Here is a 22,599-nt window from a genome sequence, read left to right as displayed (position 1 = left end):
CCTGACATAGTACAAGGCACATGCTTACTACAACTTTGTGTGGTTGTGAGAACTGGAACTGAGAAGATACTAAAGGATATGATGGCTCGTGTAGCATTACTGCCATCTTGCCTTCAGTTCAAGGTTGTGCCAGCTGCTCACCTACAGCAGTTACTGAACACTGGACATAACTTCCCGAATTTGAGCAAACAATGGCGTCTTAGTGGAGCTGCAATGCAAATGGAATACTGAATACTATCAGGAAAGACCATAACTAGGGTAATAACCATCTGGACATAGGCTTAAAATGGCTGCCAGATCCCAGTGCATCAGGGATACCTGGGAAATTGAGAAAGGCGGGGTTTCTGGGTGATTGGATAAGATGAAGAGTTAGAATTTTTAACCCAAAATTCACATCTTTGAACCTTTTTTATTAAAAAGACTACAGTTTGTTTTAAATATTTAGCCATAGAATAAACACCGCTACACAGTTCAAAGCCCTCTGCCTTTCCTGGGTGACATCAGCAGCCTCCCAGCCCTTCCTCAGAAGGCCCCTATCATGGAGCATTATGGCGCTGTTGCCACCAAAGGAGAGGAAGACAGCTTAGAGCTTCAGAGAAAAACACAAACATATAACATGCCTCCTGCACCAGAATGGGAAAGCTGGGGCTTCTGGCTGGTGGTAGGGGTAGCAAAATTTGTGCTCAGGACACAACACAAAGGCGAGCAAGCTCCACACTCAGTGCTATGTGGCTGCCCATTTCCAAAGTGCAGACATTAGGAGGAAGCTGTATTAACAGGCATCCTCCCCTCAACATTTGACTGGGGCTGGGATGGGATGGGGCAGGCAACACAGGTCAGAAAGGAAACCAACTCTGGAGAACAAGATCATTTGACTGAAGGAACCTGAGACAGGCAGCCATCCTCGATACAAAGAGTGGGCCAGCAACTGACTCAGCAAGTGATGAAACTTGAAGGGTGCAAAAGGCAAGAACTGGGGTCTTGCAAATGTGCTTGGAATTGATTGGTGACCCCTCTTGCTGAGAGGCAGCACCTTCACCTTGGTCATAAACTCTCAGAAGTGCAGTTTAAAATGCTGAGGCCTGCAGGGCAAGCTATCACAGCTTCAGGGTCTGCATCTGCTAAGCTGCAGTCACTTGTGAGAATGTGAAAGCGTCAGGAATTGCCTGGAAGTGCCCAGCTTGAAAATTTTCAACAGCAAGAAAATGGCCAATTCATGACACTACCCAACCCACCCAGCTTCTCCAGCAATCATTGGAAAAGAGGCAAAAAATGAGATCCATTACTGGGAGCAAGCAGTATCCACTCAGCCGAGAACGCTATTCCTGAAGACAGACTGATGCCTCTTAACAAAGATACACACCCAATAGGGGGCATCTCTGTTTCCATTTAATTAAAAACCCACTTTATCATTGCAACTTAAAATTAATATTTGAAAGACTCAGCCATCAGATCCTAGAATTAATATTCTGCAAACCTGTGCAAGCAGCAATAGGTATCAGGGGCAGTAACCACCTTTGGAGGAAAAAAACCCAAACAATCCTCCACTCCTATTTAGTCCCTCCTTTCTCCTGAGAACATAAATGGGCACACTACTCCAATTAGCAAAAGACTATAAAGAGTGAAACCCCTGAGGTTTCAAAAGTGATTTGAGAATGGGAGTAGAGTGGAGATAAGCCTAGAGAGCTTGGAGTTGGAGAATGTTCTTCCCAATGTCCCACACGCATCATTCCTTTTCAAGCTGCTCTGCTCTTTTCCCTAAGGCAAGGCTGAGGGCAGCAGAAGATTGTGCTCTGGCCAGGGTGCATCATAGGGCAGAGCTGGCTCAGCCAGGCCTTAGAGAAAGGTGACAAGAAGTAGATATAAGGGGATTTTGCCTTTAAAGTGCAGCAGTGGAAGAGGAAGCTTTCAAGTCATTGCAAATTGCTTGTGTTTTCCCAAGTGGATTAAAGAGCCTGCAGGCAGCCTGGCCTTGGAGTTGAGAATCTACAGGACCAGACTACCCACTTCCTGGAGCCCAAATCAGGTGTCATATTCACACAACTGAATAAAGGAAATTGGGTTGTAGGGTGAAAGTAAGGGAAAGGGCTAGTGCTCGGAAGTGCAAAAGCAGCTGCTATTCTTGTACAAGGTGGGCAACAAAGCTCAATTGTGCCCCCTCATCTTGTCCTGACAGCAAATATACTCCACACAATGTCTCCTTTGAAGCCCTACTTCCCCTCCACCCCCAAATTTCTAACTCAAGGGGAAAAATTCACCTCAACCCGTTTTCTCCATACCACCAATCCCTCCTCCCTCTTCCCAACTAAACAAACCAATGTTTTCATAAAAATATTTACAATGAAGACCCCCTAGCACCCCCCTTCATCCAATAAAACCGCTTTCCTTCCTACTGGGGGGGGCATGAACAGTGGGTGCGAGCAGCGGGGATATCTAGCTGAGGATGCGCCGTGCAAAAAAACAAAACGAATAGACAAAGACAGACAAATTGCAGCAGCAGACCAAAAAGATTGCATCACCACTAGGAAGCGTGGGCAAGACGCAACACTCTGCTGGGAAGGCCAACACTAGGAAGAGGACTCACTATTCCAGACATAACACTGTGAATGTGGATGTTTTGCCGTCCCCAGTCAGCACTGACCAAACTCTGCTGTGTGTTCACTTGTCCTTCCCTTGCAGCTGCAGAAATACAGGGGAGCAGTGGGACCTAGGAGCTGGGCAAGGATTCTTCTTCAGGAGGGAGAGCCGGTGTCGCTGGAGCCTCTGTCTCTCCAGAAAGGCCAAGCTCTGCATCCATCTGCTCCAGCTCCCTCTGATCAAGCATCTCAAAATCATCAGCTTCCTCCTCCTCTTCCTCCCCAGGCAGAGAGGCTGCCCCCACCTCCGCACTCTCAGACAGCTGGGCCTGGAAGCTCAGTCTCTCCTCGGGCTCAGTGGGCAGGAACTCAGAGAGAGAAGGCCCCTCGTTGTCCTCAGAGGAGCGGAGCAGGGCCGACAGGGTGTTCTGCACTACTGTACTGATAGCGGTGGTGACAATCTCTTGGCTCAGTGAATCGATGTGCAGCCCCAGGCCTTGGGCAGTGACAGGTTGGGGCTCCAGGGCTCCTCCTGCCACTGCCTGCCCATTCCCGTTGAAGTGCGTATTTACAAAGTGCAGGGGTGAAGCCAGGCACAGGATGGATGTGTCTGAACTCATGGCTGCTGCCGCCACGCCGTCTTTCTCAGCCGAGTCCAGTTGGTGGGCAGTGTGGGCAGGCACTGCAAAGTTGTCATCCTCACTGGGTGGTCCCAAGTCTCTGGAATGAAACTCTTCCACAGAAGGAAACTCTGCCAAGTCCTTGGAGAAGGACTCTTCTGGCTCACTGGGAAGGCTCTGCTGGTCCAGATCTGAAAAGCATATTGGGAGTATGAACATGGCCTCCTCAAACACCCCAGAATTCCCTGTTCTCAATCATCAATTGCCATTCCAAGCTCAGCTGCCAGTCTGTTTTCTGAATACACTTACTGTACTTGCCTTTGTGTGCCTCCTTATCATCTTATCCTGTCCTTGCACAGAAATGTTCTTTCCTATTCTCTCATTAACAGGTCAGTTGCTGCTGTTCTATAGCTGTACTCCCTGATTAAAAGTCAACAACCCCACTATGATCTTGTTACTGCTTTTCTTTCTTGTTCAATCATCTCACCAGAACAAATCTGAGTTGGTAAATGTATGCAGTATCATGCACGTTAATGCTGATGTATGAAAGCTGCGTATCATAGTGGCTATGAAGAGTGTGTACAAATCAGGAATTCCTTGGTTTGAATCTCACTTTTGCCATGTACTCATTAGGTGCTTTAGATATACCACCACTATTTCATTCTCACTCCTGCCCCCTGCACTACAATATGGGGGCAATAAAAACATAAGAACAGCCTTGCTGAATCAGACCTAAGCCCCATCTAGTCCTGCATCCTGTTCTCATATGCCTATGAGAAATCCACAAGCAGGATATGAGCGAAACAGCACTCTTCCCACTTGGAACTCCCAGCAACTGGAATTCAGACACACTAGTGGATGGTGAACAAAGCCATTGTGGCCAGCAGCCATTGATAGCTTTATCATCCAGAAATTTGTCTTTGAAATCCATCCACATTGGTGGCCATTACTACGTCTTGTAGGAACTTATTCCATAGTTTAAACGACAGTATGTGCTATGTGAACCTCCTCTTGTCTGTTCTGAATCTTCTAACATGCAGCTTCATTACATGTCCTCAGATTTTTGTATTATGAGAAACACCTCTCTTTCTCTACACCATGCATAATCTTACATTGCTTACATTTAATTGCATTTCCCATTTTAATGTCTACTTCTCCTTTTGAAGCCCATCGCAATTCCTTTCTGTTTTAACCACCCCAAACAATTTAGTATCAGCAGCAAACTTGGCTACCTTATTGTTCACTCCCAACTCTAGATCATTTATGAACGAGTTTAAAAAGCACTGGTACCAACACCAAACCTTGGTGGACCCCACTTCCTACATCCCTCTATTGCAGGCATGTCCAAAGTCCATTTGGGGGGCCTAATTCGGCCCTGCTGGTAGGTTTAATCCGGCCCCTGTGGCTGTTTATTTCCTGGGGTAAAATCCTAAAAAAACCTCCACAACTTTAATCCTGAAAAAAGCTTAAAAACTTTGGTTGGCCCTTTGATTGGCCCTCATGGCCCTTCACTACATCAAATCTGGCCTTCTTTGAAAAAAGTTTGGACACCACTGCATTGGGAAAACCCTTCATTAATTTCTACTCTCTGCTGTTTCTTAACCAGTCCTGATCTATAACAGCATGTCCTCTTATTTCACAGCTGCTAAACTTAATCAGGTGTCTTGGGCAAGGGACTCCATAGTCAATGGCTTTTTGAAAGTTTAAGTACACTATGTCAATTGGATCACTTCTTTCTCTCTCTCTATGTGCTTGCTGACATTCTAAAACACAGGACGTACCCTTGCAGAAGCCACACTGATTCTGACTCAGCAAAGCTTGTCCTTCTATATGCTTGGAATTCCAATCTTTAATTAGGCTTGCCACCAGTTTTCCCAGAAGAGACATTAAACTAACCACCCTGAAATTTCCTGGATTCCCCTGGATGGTTTGCCCCAAATAAGATGATCCTCAGCTTCAAGTGGCTTTCTCCCAGCAAACAGCTGAATAGCTGCTCTGCCACCTTTTAAGCATATACAGTCTGGTTCCGTCCCAGCTGAAATGGAGCCTGCCCCTTCTGTACAGGCCTGGCTTGTCCCAGAACATTTCTCAGTGCTTAACAAATCCAAACCTCTCCACCAACTCACCCATACATTGAACTACTCAACCCTGCCTGTCTAGCTGGCCTTGTGCAAGGAAAAGGTAGCATTTAAAATAAATCTACCGTGAAGGTCCTGGCTCTCAAGCTCCAACTTAGCTACCTAAATTGTGTTTCCAGGGTTACATGACATTTCCCCACGTCACTGGTGCTAACATGTACCATGGCAACAACCCTGATCTATCATACAAGGCAGCTAGGATAACATGATAACAAAGCTGATGTGCTTCAAAGCACTCTAAGGCACTATACAAACAAACACAATCATACTTAGCATTGCAGGCTGGGGCTCCCTGAAGTTACTCCACCAGGTTCTTCCTCATTGGTAAAGCCTCAGGAAAAGCTCTGCATGCTACTGCAGTGGAATTGGCTGCAACTGCTACTTCTAAGTGTGTAAATGAGCTATTATGGAACAAGATCCAATACTTTGGATTTTCACATACACAGAGATTTAGCAGTAATGATACCACATTACCACTAGCTACTACAACACCTATATAGTACAAGTGTGCTAGTTTCTGCATTAAAATACCGTCCTTTCTGGTTTGCAATTTACACTGTTGTGTGTGGTGTGGGGGTAGGAGGCTTGCAAATGAATAAAAGTTATGTTCAGGGGAAAGGAAGCTCAGGTTCGGGGGCCAGATGCAGCCTTCTAAGCCTCTCCATCTGGCCCTCAGGATTTGGTAAGGCTACACTTCCTACTTCACCACACCCTTCTCTGCCAAAGCCACACCTTTTACCAGCCTGGTTTGTACCCTTCCTTGAGTGTTTTTGCCTGGCTGGGATGTGTCACTGAATTCTGATACTGCCTCTTGCTGGCCTGAATGGAGGAGAGAAATGGGTGTGCAAGTGTGCTTAGAAAGTAGCCTACTATACAGAGGCAAAATTTACATTTTCTGTTCAGTCCACCAATCACTGGCAGAGAGGAAATGCTGTCCTTGGTCTTAAAAGGTTGACCACTCCTGATCTAAGGCAAGGCTAGGGTGAAAAGGAAATGGATTGGTCGAAGAAGTGAGTCTTTTTGGCTTACAGCCTCAAGGACTGCAATCCTCAGTGAAATATGTTGCCTTGGTAATGTCAGCTGTTCATCTTAGGTGGGGGAGAAGAGTATAGGGGGATCAAAGCTCAGGCAAGGAGAGCCTAGAGTGGACAGCTAATCCCTGAAGACTTCACAATGCTGCAGAAGAACTTGGGGCTGTTTGTGTGTGGCACCAGTAACCATAGTAAGGGAGCTACTCGCATTCTCCCAATGGCCTGCAAGTTACAGAACAGTCCGGGATGTCTATCACCAATCAAGAAATAATAAAGACACTGGACTCTGCACGGTAACATGTAAAAATATAGTAAACAAGTACATCCATGTTTCCTGGTGAAGACAGCTGTATTCAGGGGCCACTCAAAGTCTGGAAATCAGGAATCAGATTTGATTTTGGTCCTTTTCAACCCAAAGTTCATCATTCTCATGAATTCTAAGCCCTACAACTACCCTTCATATCCTAGTTTTGATCTCTGAACACTCTAGAAGGGAACACACAACTTGTACTCTACCACACAGTGGCCCCAAATAATATGCAGCATTTGGGTTTGGGGAGTAAGAAAATGGCACCTTCAGACACGTCGGTCAGCTGTGGTGTGGTAGCTCTGGAGACAGTGAAGCCTCCACTCTCCAGGATAGAGGCCTCCTCATCAGAGAGCTCAGAGTCTGTAATTGACAACGCCAGAGCTGTCTTCTTCACATCCACCTGCAAAAAGGAGGAGCGTGAGGACATTTTTTGTTCTTGTGGCTAAAAATCTACACCTTACAGTGGAGCCACTAGGTCCCACCTGTTAGCCTAGAATCTCTGCCATCAGAGTCTGAGCCAATATTAACTTGGATTTCAAAGAGGGATGCACTAAAAATATTAACCTTTTACTGAATAGAAACAATGCATGGATTATCAAAAAGATGGATATTCCAATTACAAAAATTAGTTGTAAGATTAACTGTAGAGGAATCAGTGACTTGGGATTCTGCCATCTTATTTTCTGGATTTAAAATTGGACATGCTGTTGTGTCTTAAACATTTAACCCACTTGACCCACTCTGACCAAACAGGAATTTGAACCCAGATCCAACATACCAGGTTGGTTATATATCTAATTAGTGATGGCAATAATGAGGAAGAGCTATCCTCCAAGACCAACTCTTCCACCTAAACCCTGAGAGATAGAGTGATTTTGGCTCTGAAAAGAAAGGTTGGAGAGTCAGAACCTGACCACTCCTCTCTGTCCCCCTGAGTCTGAAGTATCATGCCAAGTTTCCAGGACAGGCATCAAGGGTCAGGATGGATCTGCTAAGGGGCCACACTTCAGGAGTGGGACCACTGACGAGCCACCACTGGAACTTCTCCGCCTCTTCATCATTACAATCTCCTTGTTCACCTGCCTTTTGCTGTGGTCAAGACCACTGGGAAAGTGAGGAGGGGCAACAGATGCCAATACCTGCTTGTTCACTGGCTCTTTGCCCAGCAAGCACATAGGTGGTAACAATGACAAAAAAGAGCAGTTGGTGATAATAGTGTTGAGAAGATAAGGCAAGGCCCAAAGGGGTGAGGGTGGGGGAAGAAGGCCCTCCAAAACCTGCAAGTTCCTAAGTCAGCTTGAATACAGTAGCCTTTATGAAGGGAACATGTACAAGATCTCAGACCTTCCAACCGCGCAGGCAAACTCACATCACTTGAAAGAAATGAATTATTGGGAATGAAGCTCAACACCAACATGTATCCCTTCCCATGCTCTTACCACTGGAGAATACCCAGACAGCTCCGCCTCACTCTCACTTTCAGTCTCTGCCATCAGCTCATTGCCAGCTTCGGGCTCACTCTTTCCTTGACGCTCTGTTAGAAAACATATACAAAATGCTTAATGGGACATCAGTCGAACTAGTCCTATAAGAAGAGGACCAGGGGAATATTTTATCAGAAGCTTCATACAGACCGTGCTTCCTCACAGTACGGTGGTATCTCGGGTTAAGAACTTAATTCGTTCTGGAGGTCTGTTCTTAATCTGAAACTGTTCTTAACCCACAATACCACTTTAGCTAATGGGGCCTCCTGCTGCCGCCATGCTGCCACCGCACAATTTCTGTTCTCATCCTGAAGCAAAGTTCTTAACCCAAGGTACTATTTCTGGGTTAGCGGAGTCTGTAACCTGAAGGGTCTGTAACCCAAGGTGCCACTGTACTGGACACTAATGCAAATTAAAATCCAGCCATCTCCAGTGATTTTGGACCTCACCCCACTGGACTGAATGCTCCTAGCTAGCCAGCCCAGTTTCTAATTTTTACTTGCTGGGACTTACATCCTGCATCCTATCATCAAAAGCTATGCATTTCAGGTACTGTGGAGCTGTTGTCTTACTTTTCTTTTCGTGTTTAAGATGCAAGGTATCCACCTTCATGCTGTAGTCCAGTTTCATCAGAATGGGCTCCAAGCGTGTGTACATCCTCTGGATAAGTTCATGGTACACCACCAGCGGCCACAGCAAGATACTGAGCACTGGAGACAGTCCAGAAAGTGTTAGAAGCATATATTCTCAGAGACAAAGAAGCAGCAAATTTTCCAAAGATTACTCAGTGTCCAGCCCTCCATCAGCTGCGCCTCATTAAATTCAATCTGTGTCCCTGTTCCCCACAAGGTGTCGGAACTATTATGTGCTTTTAATTTCTTTTAAATGAGCTGGATAAAGAAAATTCCTGGGCATATGCTAAGTTAAGTCACATGTCTAATTTTAAGGGATAAAACAGCCCAGTTATACTCACAGACAATGTAGGAAATCATGATTCCAGGAACATAGTGTCCTACTATCACTAAGATCAAGCATCCTGAGCAGACTCTGGCACAAAACTGGAAGTACAAGGCAAAAGAAGATAGAGAAGAAAGGTTTAGCACAGTGGAAGCATTCTCAGGACAGCCAATAAGCCACCTTTGCAATGGCTCAAGAGACGCCTCCAATCCCAGAGAGCCTTGTTTTAATTAATAACTGCTTGTATTCACCCACACAGCCATTTTGCATGCTTTGTGCATCTCCCATGCCAGAACGATTGGCTACTCTTTTTCTCCTGGGTGCTGCTGCCAGGTAGTGTTATAACAGAGCCAGGTGGGGATCCAGAAGTACCTGCAACAGCAAGCTGCATGTCTGAAAGTAACTGACAAATGGGCAAATAGCTGACTACAAGAGGAAAAAGCCCGACTTTTTCTATGCCAATCCCAACACTCTGAAAGGAGTATGTGTTTGATTCACTATTAAGGCTGTCAATGGAAATGGAAGAAATTTGCCACTGGCAAAAGGTGACTGGAACAGATTTCAGGACTTCCCTCATCCTGAGATAAAATAAGGCCCATACATTACTTCCCTCTCTACCTGCCTTCCCTTTAACTGATCTTGACTATATAATATAAGGTAATGCTTTCTCCTCCAAGGAAAGGCCATTAATTAATCAATAGAGAGAGCTGCTTGCCATCTATGCTCATAAATCCCAGACACTACAGCAAGAAAATCTGAATTCTGCTCAGGGCCAGAACTGTTCATTTACTGCTTATATGGAGCAACTGCTGCAAGCAACAATCTCACATTTCAATGCAGGAATGAGGCCATCACATAGAAATGCACCTCTGCAATGAAAGACAAATGTCAAGAACAGAGTTGCAACACAAATATATCACATTATGCATTTTGGATTACTAAACAGAACTGGGTGACAGCGGAGGAAAAAGAAACAAAGAAGTGACATTTACAAAGCAACATCAACACGTATGTGCAGGCTAAGAGTATGTCTGCCCTCAGCTGTTTTTCTCAGGATAGTTTCTGGAACACACTGTACCTTGTCTGTACTGGCATACTTGATTAAAACCCTATTCCCATTTTTTGTTTCCACATATATTGTGAAGAATACTAGATTCCCTTAAGATTGCTGTTTGGAATACAACGTTTACACCACATGTTGTTGTGTATGCACATCCTTTCTTAAACTGAAGCAATATCCATGTAGAAAAATAATCCAGTGTGAAGCAGCCCTAAGTGCTAGGAGCAATTGTGAATACGTATTTGTATTTGAATAAATGTATTTGAATATGTATGTATGTATGTATGTATGTGTTAACAAGCCACGGCCCAAAGGCACCATGGGGGAAAGTAGCCATGTTCTAGGATGTTTCCTGAGAGGGCCTGATGACTCACAGCTTACCTTAGCAGGGTTTTGCCTCTTGTATTGCAGCAGCTCCTGAAGGTACAATCTGAAGGTAATCCAGCTCTCTGCCAGGAAACGACAGAGCTCTGGGACACTTAACAGGTGAGGCTGTGCTCTTGCCATCTCACTGTCACTACAGGGATGGAAACAATGTATCAGTATTTTAGACCTTCCAGGTACGCTTGCCACAAGCAACAGAGAATCACTTCCTGCAGGCAGTATTAACAGAAAGCTATCAAAGTTGTTGTGGAACAAAGGTATGGCCAAATGTTGACCTCTTTCAATTGTTCCATATGTGTAAGTAATCCAGCTTGCCTCTCCCCTCATTGGTTCCTCTAACTCCCCCAGAGCCAATTTGTGGGGTGGGGGAAAGAGAGGAGGGAAAGCCACAAGCAAAGTTCTTGAGCAGGGCTTTCACCAATGGGGTTGGTTAGGTGAAGCCCACCCAAAAGGAGTAGGATTCAACTAACTAGTCCTGCTAACAGGGACTTGCACAAGAACCTCTGCCTGTGGAATAGGACTCCCTCCCCACAGGGAAATCAGCACGGGGACGATTGGAAGACCCTCCCAGACCAGAGGCAGGGGGAGATGGGGGATTGTTCTGTCTTAGAAACTGAAAAGCTTGTGCTGATGAAATGACTGCCAAAGCACAACTGTTAATTCCTTCCTGCATTCCTTTCTTGGAACCCCATGCCTCCTAAGCCTCAGGTGGCATTTTCAGGACAGACATCCACCCAGTAGGTGACGACTACAATTGAGCGCCTCCTCTTGGCCTTGAAATGCCATTAAATCCTGAGAAGAAGGCATCCATCCGACTCTTCCAATTTCTAGAAATCGAAAACAAAACAAAACCTGACCCCATTAAGGAAGGGAAATGAGTAAGGAACCCTACATACCCATTTGGGGAAGGACTTTTCAGGTCATGACACAGGTCAAAATACTGAGTTAAAGAGAGCAGGCAAGGCAGAAGGGTGGCAAGAACTATCTCCACTATGAAGACAATACAGAGCAAACCTACCTGTCTCTTCTAGGTTCCTCCAATGGCTGCACTGTAGGAGAAAGAAGAAAAATATAATTCAGCTAAGCAGTAAGTGAAGTGTGACAGTTTAAATGCTAGAGGTTACTTCCTTCAGCAGCCTGGCCTTCAGCACTTAGAGCATGATAGCTCACTTGGTTACAGTAGGGCGCTGATAACACAAACCTGCAACCTTGGTATTATCAGCACCATACTCTAACCAACAGAGCTATCATGTTCTATGTAGCTGCACACACACAACTACAGAAGATCTGCATTGTTTGATGTGCCAAGACATACTCCAACTGACAAAATTGCAACTGGAGAAGGGGGAGTTCTGAAACAGATCACAGCCCACCTCTGCTGAGGAACTTTCTCTCTCATAGCTCTGGCCAACAGGTTTGAATAGTAACATATTTTGCCAGTAAGCAATTGCCAAAGTCTGAGCAAACTCAAAAAACAGGTGGGAAGGGTGCTCTGGGCAGGGTTGTTGAGAATCTCAGGTAGCTTCTTGTATTATTTTCAAAAGCATTTCTCTTACTCTTGTGTTTAAATATACACTTTGGAAAGAGACAGGGATCACATAAAGTTCTAGGGTGCAAAAGTATCTGTGTCCTCATTCCAATGTCACCTCAAATCACACTTCTATACATGCATTTGGCTTTTCCTCTGCTGTACACCCCACACTCATCAAAGAGGTCAGCACTTTGAACAACTTCCTGAACTGATTCAGATGTAATCAAAACTGAGAAGGTATATGCTACATCAGGCTTCCTCAACCTCGGCCCTCCAGATGCTTTTGGCCTACAACTCCCTTGATCCCTAGATAGCAGGACCAGTGGTCAGGGATTATGGTAGCCTCAAAACATCTGGACGGCTGAGTCTGAGGAAGCCTGTGCTACATAAACCACACATTTACTCAAATAACTGAGTCTGGGCACAGGATTGGAATTTTCTTGATGTAGAAGTTGGATTGCCTTGGAACACAGTATGAAGAAACCTTGGCTTTGGTTTCCTGAAAGCACATTTGTTGGGTGTTTATCTTGGAGTGGATGTGTTAAATAATTTTCTACATATAGCTGACAGATGAAGAATCAGAAGTTCTCATTTTCTCAACCCCCCACCCTTTTCTTCTTCTTTTTTCTTCATCTTGTTTTTCCCCTTTTCTTTCTGATTTGTGTTTTTATTTAGGATAGTTTTTTAGTCTTGATAAAAAGATACCTGATATCAATCTTTGTATTTTCTTCCAAATTTCAATAAAATATATTATGTGAGAAAAAAGAAACCCTGGCTTTACAAAGCCACCCAGGGAGCACTTTAAAATGTGACCTTTGTTTGAGCCTAGTTGTAGAGAAGGTGTGTGAATAAGCTCTTTTGCATTAGAGATTTGAAGCTAGAATTCAAAGCTCATCAGATATGACTATCTAGTGTAGCTGACGTGCTATGCTGTTATTTATAATGTGCAGTCAGCTGCACACAGTCTGTACAAGCTACAGCGTTTGGGGCTAGCTCAGGGCTTTCCCCTGGGCCACATACACAGAGCTGACAGGCTGGTGAATAGAGCAGTGGAGCGGCGGAAAGCAATCTTGTTAAGTCTGTGACCCAGATTCCAGGCAATCAGCCCTAACAGAGGGAGCCAATCACCATCTTCCTTGGGCAGCAGAGATTCTGGTGGGTACTCAGGCATCGCAGCAGCCACTGCCCACATGAAAAATCTTGGGCCCATTTCAGGAGTGTGAAAAGCTACTATTGTTAACACAGAAGCCTGGCTGTAATGTTTGTTTACGGCAGCTCCAAATACATGGGCTACTGTGCTTTCCTGTTATTTCAGTACTGTTGCTTGCCAGAGTGCTGAATCCAGGCATCATGTACTGGGGCAGCAGGAACGCAACTGTTTACACCAAGCCGCTTTGTACCTCCTAATGCACCAACAAGGAAGCTAATGCAGCCTTTGTTAGCTCTGGCAGGGTCACTGAGCTGCTCACTTAACAATTACTTCACCTTGTGTAGCAGTCCTATGGGCCTGAAAGATCACACAGAAATCTCAGTCCACTGCAACAGCAAGTTATTAACCTTGAATCCACAGTGAATTTCTCAGTACAGTCTCTCTATGAATTTGGCTGTATTCTGCATATGAAAAATGTTCATCATGTTCAGAACTCCTCTTCTTGGTCCTTCAAACAGGGAGGAAGCTGCATTCCTATTTAATGATACAGCTCCAATACGATTCATAAGGATCACAACAGAATCCGCCTGGGATCTAATCAGGATGACTGTGTCAGTTATGAGGGTCAACATTAGATGCTTCTTGGATAGGTGGCTTGTCAGTTGAACTTACATAAACCAAGTTGGATAGTAGTTCTGCTCACCAGTTCGTTTAACAAAAGTAGGAAGAAAATAACCCTCAGCTCACCATGGCTGGCCTACTATTTTGTCTTATGTAACCCCACAGCAACTCTACTCTTTGCCAGCAGTTATCTGGAACAAAACAGCCTTAACTTAACTCAAGTAATATTTAACATAAAAATAAAATGATGCTGATCCTGCTACTCTAAAGGAAATTCCTCCAGCACAGGAAGATTAAAGCAGAAATCCGTTGCTAAGAGTGATATTACTGGTGCTTTGCATCATTCTGTGACATGGGAAACCTTCCAAAAATCAGAAAGGGAAACTGACACGATACACCTTACTGCACAAGAAGAGTGTGTGATCCAATTTTCTGGGCTGCAATGTTTTTACAAGTCCTGCTTGAACAGGGCACCTAGCTCTCTGTTTTTCTAAACCACTCCCTGCCAGTATTTTGTTTAGGGTTTGATGTCTGGGCACAACAGGGCTGATTAAGTCAATTCAATATTAAATCCAGACAATAGACTCCCCCTAACATCTTGTGATCAGCTTCTTCCTTGGAGGATTGAAGACATTGTGAAACATCATATATACTGATTAATGAAAACCAGACTCTGCAAGTTGTTGCTCATATGTGTCCTAAAACGTGTCCTAAAAAAGTGTTGATTAGAGATTCCACCTTGTGGAAAGACACAGCCTCTACCATAAGGGTGGCTAACCCCACATTTTGGGGACCTGATCTCCACCCCAAGCAAATTTTTATGGCTTTCAAAAACTACGCCAATTTGGCAGTGGCAAGAAGAAGAAATTAAAGTAGATACAGCACTGAGATGGAGATGGGGATACAATTTGCACCTGCCCCCCCAGCCACCAGAGCAATCATTCAATGAGTGGAGAGATTTAAAAAACCACTCCCCCCTTTGGTAATCTGCCCTTCCAATTGAGAAGGGAAGCTGTTTCTCTGTGTGCAAAAGAGAGAGTGGGGTGACTCACTTCTGGTTAGACTCACTGCTCTCATGGAACCCCTGGAAGGTTGGTCAAGAACAAATACAGACTTTGGGCCAACAAAAGGCTTGCCACCGGTGCTCCACATGCTGAGCTCACCAGGGGTATATTTCTTGAGGACAGTGAAGGAAAGACATTAGACATTGTAGGCCAACACTACATAGTTGCCTGGTTCTCACTCAGGCACTCATGATACCACCTATTTAATCCAAAATTTGTTAAGACTTGCACGCTCCTTAAGATCTAACTGTACGAAACAAATTGCTACATTTAATCTTACAGCCAAACAGCATTTCTCACATGATTGCCCTCAACAAACAGAAGGTGCTCTAATGTGCATTCTCAACATGAGCAGAAGCAAAGAAGCAAAGAGATGAAAAAAAAACCCCAGCAAATATTAACCAAGTCCCTTTAGTCCAAAGAACTCCAATTCTCAGTGGTGTCCCATGTGAACCAGACAGTTTGTGGCAAAACTTGCTTTGATGTGGTGTAAAACAGAATTAGCTTTGCAGAAACAAACTATCTCAAGAAGGCAATGGTTGTTTGCCAAATCAGCAATTCCCCATCCTCAACCAGGGATGCAATACTGGTTCCTAGGCAGGGATGGGAACAACATTACTTGCTCCTCTTTATTCAGTGTAGTACAGCAAAAAGGGGGGAAGTGTTAGTTCAAGGCTTGATCAGCAGGAAATCACAGCAGGACAGGAAGCAATGAACTGAACTTGCAAGAGTGCAAGAATCAACCAAGATTATCCCTGCTCCAGAACTACACCACTTCCTTTACTTGTACAACCTTCACTAATTCACTTACCTGAGAAATCCAACAGGAATTGAGGCTTCCATCTCTCCAAGAGGAGAACACCAATAAAGCCCATGCTTAGGAGGAATAGAGGACGCAACGAAGTGGAGGAAAACAGCCTGGAAAGTTACAGGGACAAAGACATAAGTTAAAAGAGGCCATCTCACACTCACTCATTTCACAGAAATTGCTGAGAAAGCACCTGCACATTTTACCCCATAACTTCCTTTCTAGGAGGGCTACAGACTTACTTACTTACTTATGAAAGCTCTGTATCTGGGGCATCAGTTAAAGCCTTTGCAGGTGCCTTGGCACTTGTCAGTGGCCTTTGATCTAGGCCGGGCACAGGCAAACTCGGCCCTCCAGATGTTTGGGACTACAACTCCCATCATCCCTAGCTAACAGGACCAGTGGTCAGGAATGATGGGAATTCTAGTCTCAAAACATCTGGAGGGGCGAGTTTGCCTATGTCTGATCTAGGCCATATTGTGCCAAATACTAGAGTACATTTCAAGTTTTCAAGGTCCAAGTCCAACACTATAGACCAGTGTCCTATACAGTGGTACTTCGGGTTAAGAACTTAATTCGTTCTGGAGGTCTGTTATTAACCTGAAATTGTTCTTAACCTGAAACACCACTTTAGCTAATGGGGCCTCCTGCTGCTGCTGCACCGCCGCTGCACGATTTCTGTTCTCATCCTGAAGCAAAGTTCTAAACCCAAGGTAATATTTCTGGGTTAGCAGAGACTGTAACCTGAAGTGTATGTAACCCAAGATACCACTGTAATAAATTTCAGGAGGAAAGTCATTACTGAAAGCAATTTCCACTTGGATGACATAGAAGATAGTTCAGAAAGAGGAAACATCAGTAGACATCATGTGCACATTGGCACATGTCTGCAGAAGCTATTTTCCAAAATGACTGTCTGTCACTCTGCTGCAGCACCTATCTCATGAAGAATGACATCCATAAAATTTATGTCGGATTATAATTTTTTAGGTAGTCCAATGATAGCCTATTTTAGAAATTATATTATTCTAATATAAGAAATAATTAATAGCCAGCAAATGTAGAAAAGAATAAGGAACTGGGTTTGTGCAACCCAAACTTGCTTTGGACCACCACAATGGTTATACCCAAATTGCATTTGGTCTAGCAACACAGTGCTTGGACACAAGAAACTGTGTGGTGTGAAACTATGCCAACGACAACCAAAATGTGTAAAAAATAAGATGGAACTTAGGAACCACCAAACCATATACTCAGTAGAGTTGTACATATTTTGACAATTATTGGTGCAGACCCATGCAATTGATAGCACCTTGCTACTCCAAAAAGCATTGGGCCTGACATGATTCTATGCTGTCCAATAGAGGGTACCATCCTGCAGATGTGGGTGTATGATTTGTGATATACCAAAGTTTATTGAATCCCTTCCCCAGTTCTTTATTCTTTTCTATGCGTGTTTGGCTATCATTGGCAATGGCTTAGATCAACACATTTGACAGTGTCCTGTGTTTAAAAAACTTGCATTGGATATGAGTCTATGAGTCTGTCATCTCTAGATAACATTCTCCTGCATGTGTGGATCTATGATTTGGGGTGGCCCAAACCACAATTTGAGGTGGAAACACCAAGTTCCTAATTTTTTTTACATTTTGACTATTATTGACATAAACACACTGAACGAAAGTGTTGGGCAAGAAATGAATTAATGCACTCTGACAAAATACACTCTTCTGTTCACCCAAAGCTTATTGTGGGAATGGGATGCACACACCTGTTCCTTTTTATTTTCTACCTATTTGAGCTATCACTGGCAGAAGTTCACATCCTTGAAAGTCTTGCATACAGCTTCCAACTGAAATCTATTATAAACACTGGATTTCTATGCATCGGACCATGAGTGTACAGTTTAGAGACCTGTACTCTCATGTAATTGAAGGTTTAAAAATTACAGGCATCCAGTCAACTAGAAAAATGAGTGGTGCCTAGTAATTTGAAATATATTAGCCCGAGCATGGCGGGTACCTAAAAATATGCTGCTGGCTTCTTTTATGTTATGTTTTCTTCTCTTTCTAGCCCTGTATGTATTACTGTTTGAGAATTTTTCTTCTTTTAATGAGAAAATATTTTCTGGCAGGATCTTTCTCCCTTCTCTTAAATTGTTATTAAGTATTATAACAAAAAACATTTCTAGTTTAAATTAACATCTCCACAAACTGCAGTCTCTGGAAGTGTACTACCAACCCCTGCTTGACTCCAGCCTGTGAATCTGCTCTGCTGACAGTCAGCTCATTGTCTGCAAGAGTAAACAGGATGTTTTCCTCCCAGCTGTATGCTGGATTCCACCACACGGGCTTGTTCAATGTTGCTGTGTGCGCAGAGGCAGGATAGGCAGAAAGCGAGGAATGTGCTAGCACTACAGTTCTCATCCACTGCAGGCTTAACAAGAGCACAGCTTGTAGGGCTTACTCCCAGCCTGGCACATTGCCAGGGGTTACTACTAAGCTACCAGGCCCAAGCTGGGGATAGTATGAACCATGTGGGTTGTACACAGTGAGTGCACAAATTCTAAGTAGAAACACTCCTGGGCGAGTCTCCAATTATCTGCAGCTGCTAGTAGCAGTCCGTGTTTATCACAAGCCAAGTCCTGGAGGCGCACTTGGCACCACCCGTGCGTCAGGGAGAGGTCTGTTTATACTTTGAGAGTGAAGAGGGAAGTCTACATGATGCTAAACCCAACCAATGTTAAGTCCCACATCCTAAGCTTGTGACTGCAATCCTTGTTAGATCAAGTGTAGAAGACACCACAAAATATGCCTCAAAGCGAAGCCTTCTTGGGTCCACCAGGGACTTAATCAATCCATGACTGCACTGTGGCCAGGGGCAACAGAATTTCATCCATACAAGACCAGCAGTAGTCTCAGACAGACAAATTTCAAGGAGGGAACCCCACTACTGACTCATGCATGCAGCTTGTTCTATACTCTTCTCTATAGCTCATAGGCAGAGTACATGTGTGGCATGTAGAAAGTCCAATGTTAAGTCCCTGCTATCGTCAGTTAAGAGTCTCAGGGACTAGGGCTGGGAAAGTTTTTGACTTGCGACTCTAGAGTTTCTCTGCCAGTGAAAGTAGTAGACCATTGACCTGCTGAGCCCAGTACTGACTCCCTGTAAAGTAGATTCTTATTGCTGAAATAAGTAAGTAATCCAGGGGGAAGGGTGTTGAACTTACTTTTTTACCCCCAGATATCTGGGATGAATTTTAACAATTAGATAAGCAAAAGTTTGCTACAGGAGGGTGCAATCATTTTTTCACTAGACGTCTGGACCCAACATCCTTCCACTCCCAACGATAATTATAACTTGAGGCACCATTCTGGATTTGTTTATAAAGGATATTGAAAACTGCTCCAAAATGTAATGTTAGTGCCAAGTAGGAGCAAATGAAAGTTTCCCATGCTTTCCTATCTTTTAAATCACTCATGTCATCTCACAATTTTTGCAGATCTACACGAAGAAGCAAAGATTTTGAGTTTCTTTGACTAAGCTTTCAGGGTCCATTATTTTAAAGTCATCTGCCTCCCTTCATAGTGCACAGAAAATTGGTCCCAGGAAAGAATATTTAGAATTGCCACTTTTCTCATACTAATGAAGAACCACAAAAGAAGGATTTACATTGCTTTTATGATTTGTTGTTGTTTCCAAACAGAAGCTTCTAGATTGCTAGAGAGTGATACCAAAATTGGGCAAAAGTATGGTGTCCAGAGATCTGCTGGTTTTAAAGGTATCTAGCAGTTCTTTTTTAACTTTCAGAAGATAAGGCCAAGAATCCAAAAGTCAGATGACATTTAAAGGCCCATCTGAATTACTTTGGGGCTGCAGTAGTGATCCAGACAGTCATACAATCTTAATGCACATTCCACCCACTATCAATTAGCAATTCATCTCAGCGTTCCTTCACATTGCTCTTACTTCTGGGAGAAGTGCTGCTCTTTTCAGAATGACTCCAACTTGTGGGGGATGTCCCTGCACACCTGTGCCTCCTTTAAAATAGGATAATCCTTGGCCATGGAGGGAATTCACAACCAAATATCCTCCATTCTCAAATGCTTTATTGCTCATATCAACTTTGATCTTTTACACATGCACTGTGTAGTTTTACCTGTTGCAAGGCCTTTCCATCACCACTGCATAACTACATTTTACCAGATCTCTCCCTTGCAGCTACCACTCAACTTCACAGCCCTAGATTCCCTTCCACAACTGCAAATTTCTTACCTATTCTACTTTTTGTATGTGTGTTTTGATTGATTTGGGGAGACCTTGGTCCAAGCTCCAGCTTACTGACTTGGGCAACTGATTATTACTAAGCTCAACCAACCCTACAGGGTTACTATGAGAATAGCCAGAGAAACCCTATATATGAAAACCTGAGATCTTTAGAGAAAGGAAGGGTTACATACATAAGTTAAACATAATCACATGGGGCTATCAACTTATTCCAGAATAATGCATGGCAGACACTCAGAATGAAACAGAACGGCTATTCCTGAGCAATCCTACCCTTGACCCACATCAGAAAACGCTACCCTAAAGCTGCCCACCTCACATCAGACTGGCAACTCCTTTCCCTTAGAAAGCTTCCCTGCAGACAACTGGAAGATTATGAGTAGCACAAGGCTATCCACGTTTACTCAGAGGTAAGTCCAACGGATTTCAATAGGGGTCTACTCCCAAGTAAGCACGCGTAGGAAAACAGCTCCATGTGGTATTAAATTTGCAGCAGGATAGGTGACCCTAAGCCCGGGGCTCTCTTGCAGCCTGGCCTGCTTCCTCTCGCCAAGAGAGAACCGGCCGCCCAGCTGAAACCACGTCAGGAGCATTCACGACCCCATCTACCTGCCGGCTCTACTTTCAGCCCCCTTCGCGCGGTTCCTAACCGCCGCCGCTGCCACGCACGTGAACAACACCGCCCCCCCCCGCGCGCGCGCGCTACCACCCGAGGCCCCATCCTGCGCCCCCCCCCCGAGTGGCCTCCGCCTCCTCTCACCACAGAGCAGCTCCGAGCGCGGCGGCCCCGGCCAGGCTCTGCGGCGGCCTCTCCCAGACCAGCAGCCGCTGCACGGCGGCCACCGTCGCCTCCCAGCCCCTCAGGCGCCGCCTCAGGTGGACGGCCAGAGCCAAGACCTCCTGCTCCTCCTCCTCTTCCTCCTCGCCTCCGGCCGCGCAGCCACCGGGCACCGGCACCGGCTCCCCTGCCTCTGCCGCCGGGACATCCAAGCTGCCGCCGCCGCCGCCGCTCGCCATCTCTTCAGTCACCGATCAGGAAGGGGGCGGGGGAGGAGCGAGGAGTCCTCCTGACAGCCGCGGCCGGAAGCAGCCGCAGCAGCCATACAGACGCCGAGCCAGAGCGACTCAGCGATCACGTGCATCGGCCTCGGAACGTGAAGCGGGATGTTTTCATGCGACACGCATGCGCAAGCCGCTCAGTCCCTCCTATTCAAGAATAGAGATAGGAAAAGTTGAGAGCGGCTACTATTCAGCTTCTTGCAGAAATAGAAATCCTGGGGTTTCTTTTGAGGCTGTTTCAACCTTCCGCTTCCATGGCTAAAAGGAAAAGGCCGTCTATTGGGAAACCATGGAGAAATTATAGCTACGAGTGGGCTGTGGTGGAGTATGCCCGCCGCTCCCTTCTAAAAAGAAAATAAAAACCAACAAAGAAGGGACGGGCCGTATTCTTTTTTAACTTAGGTTATTTCGTGTGGAAAAAATGTCTCTGTGTGTGTGTGTTTAAAGAAGGGTTTAAAACGTTTTAAGAATTGCTGTGCCAATAGTAACACAATCCATTGTCCTTATATTGCAGGTGGGGACTATGGCAGTGACAGTGGCTTCTGACAGCTTGCAGCGTAGAGGTGAAACTAAGACGAAACATTTCTCACTAAAAATAAAATAAAATAAAATGCATGCCTCTCAATACTGCGACATTCCAGAACCTATATTAGCACAACAAAAATATCACAAAATGGCATGCAAGCTTTTGAGTTCTCCAAAAGTCTTCATGAGGCAAAATGGTAAACAGCAGGGTGGATGGGAGAAAATTTAGACTGGTAGCAAAGCCACAAGGTATCTTGCAAAAGGCTTAAGATGGAATGATGCACTCGTGGCTTTACTTAACCCCCCCCCCCCCCCGCTTTCCCCTGCTTTGTTTACTGATGAACAATTTCTGGAGAACTAAAAAGCTTACATATTAAATTACTAATATTTTCTTTTCTTTTTTGAATAACTTTTTACTGCGCTTTATAAACAAGAATGTTATATAAATAAGTATACCAAGATTTCTCATGTCATTTGCATATCATAAGAATAGCATAATAAATGTAGAGTAATATCTACAACATATGGTTCATTATTAGCAGTGAATGTATAAGTTCTTGGTTCATGAATTGGTTTAAACAAAGGATAGAACAGAGTTAACAGACAACATTCAACATCACAAACCAAATGCCTAATCAGGAGACTTTGTGGTTGTGCTTAGATTTAAGTATGAGTAATAGTCATTTTTAATTACTCCTTTATGTGAATGAGCACAAAGAATGCTGGTGACTTGAAGTACATCTAATAAACTGAAGGACTGTTTTGTGAACACAGCCTAACAGAGCAGTTGAAGAAATTAGAAACAGACTCTTTTGGAAAAATAAAATCCGAATTCCTCTACTGCTGGTGTGATCATTACAAGTGTAATATTCTTATTGCCAGGTTACCTGCCAGGCTGTGGTTACTTGTATTATAGAGGCATTGTATAAACTTCAGTTCTTTATTGAGGCTGTTCATGCTGCTGTTTTGAATTTTTATAGGGACTAGAAATAAG

General features: G+C 44.4%; 1 protein-coding gene across 1 annotated transcript; it reads right to left on the bottom strand.

The window, feature by feature from the left end:
* Positions 1–389: 389 nt before the first annotated feature.
* On the bottom strand, positions 390–21,179 carry RETREG2 (reticulophagy regulator family member 2). Its single transcript, XM_081879183.1, has 9 exons — positions 20,782–21,179; positions 15,738–15,844; positions 11,579–11,609; positions 10,558–10,693; positions 9,133–9,217; positions 8,732–8,869; positions 8,115–8,209; positions 6,940–7,075; positions 390–3,387 (listed from the first exon to the last, which is right to left on the bottom strand). Exons 1-9 carry the CDS (start codon positions 21,036–21,038, stop codon positions 2,708–2,710), a joined length of 1,665 nt encoding a protein of 554 aa, XP_081735309.1. The 5' UTR covers positions 21,039–21,179; the 3' UTR covers positions 390–2,707.
* Between the last annotated feature and the right edge of the window lie 1,420 nt (positions 21,180–22,599).

The sequence above is a fragment of the Podarcis erhardii genome, assembly GCF_964252035.2.
Source record: "Podarcis erhardii genome assembly, chromosome: 1".
NCBI lineage: Eukaryota > Metazoa > Chordata > Lepidosauria > Squamata > Lacertidae > Podarcis > Podarcis erhardii.
This window is presented reverse-complemented; position numbering and strand designations above follow the sequence as displayed.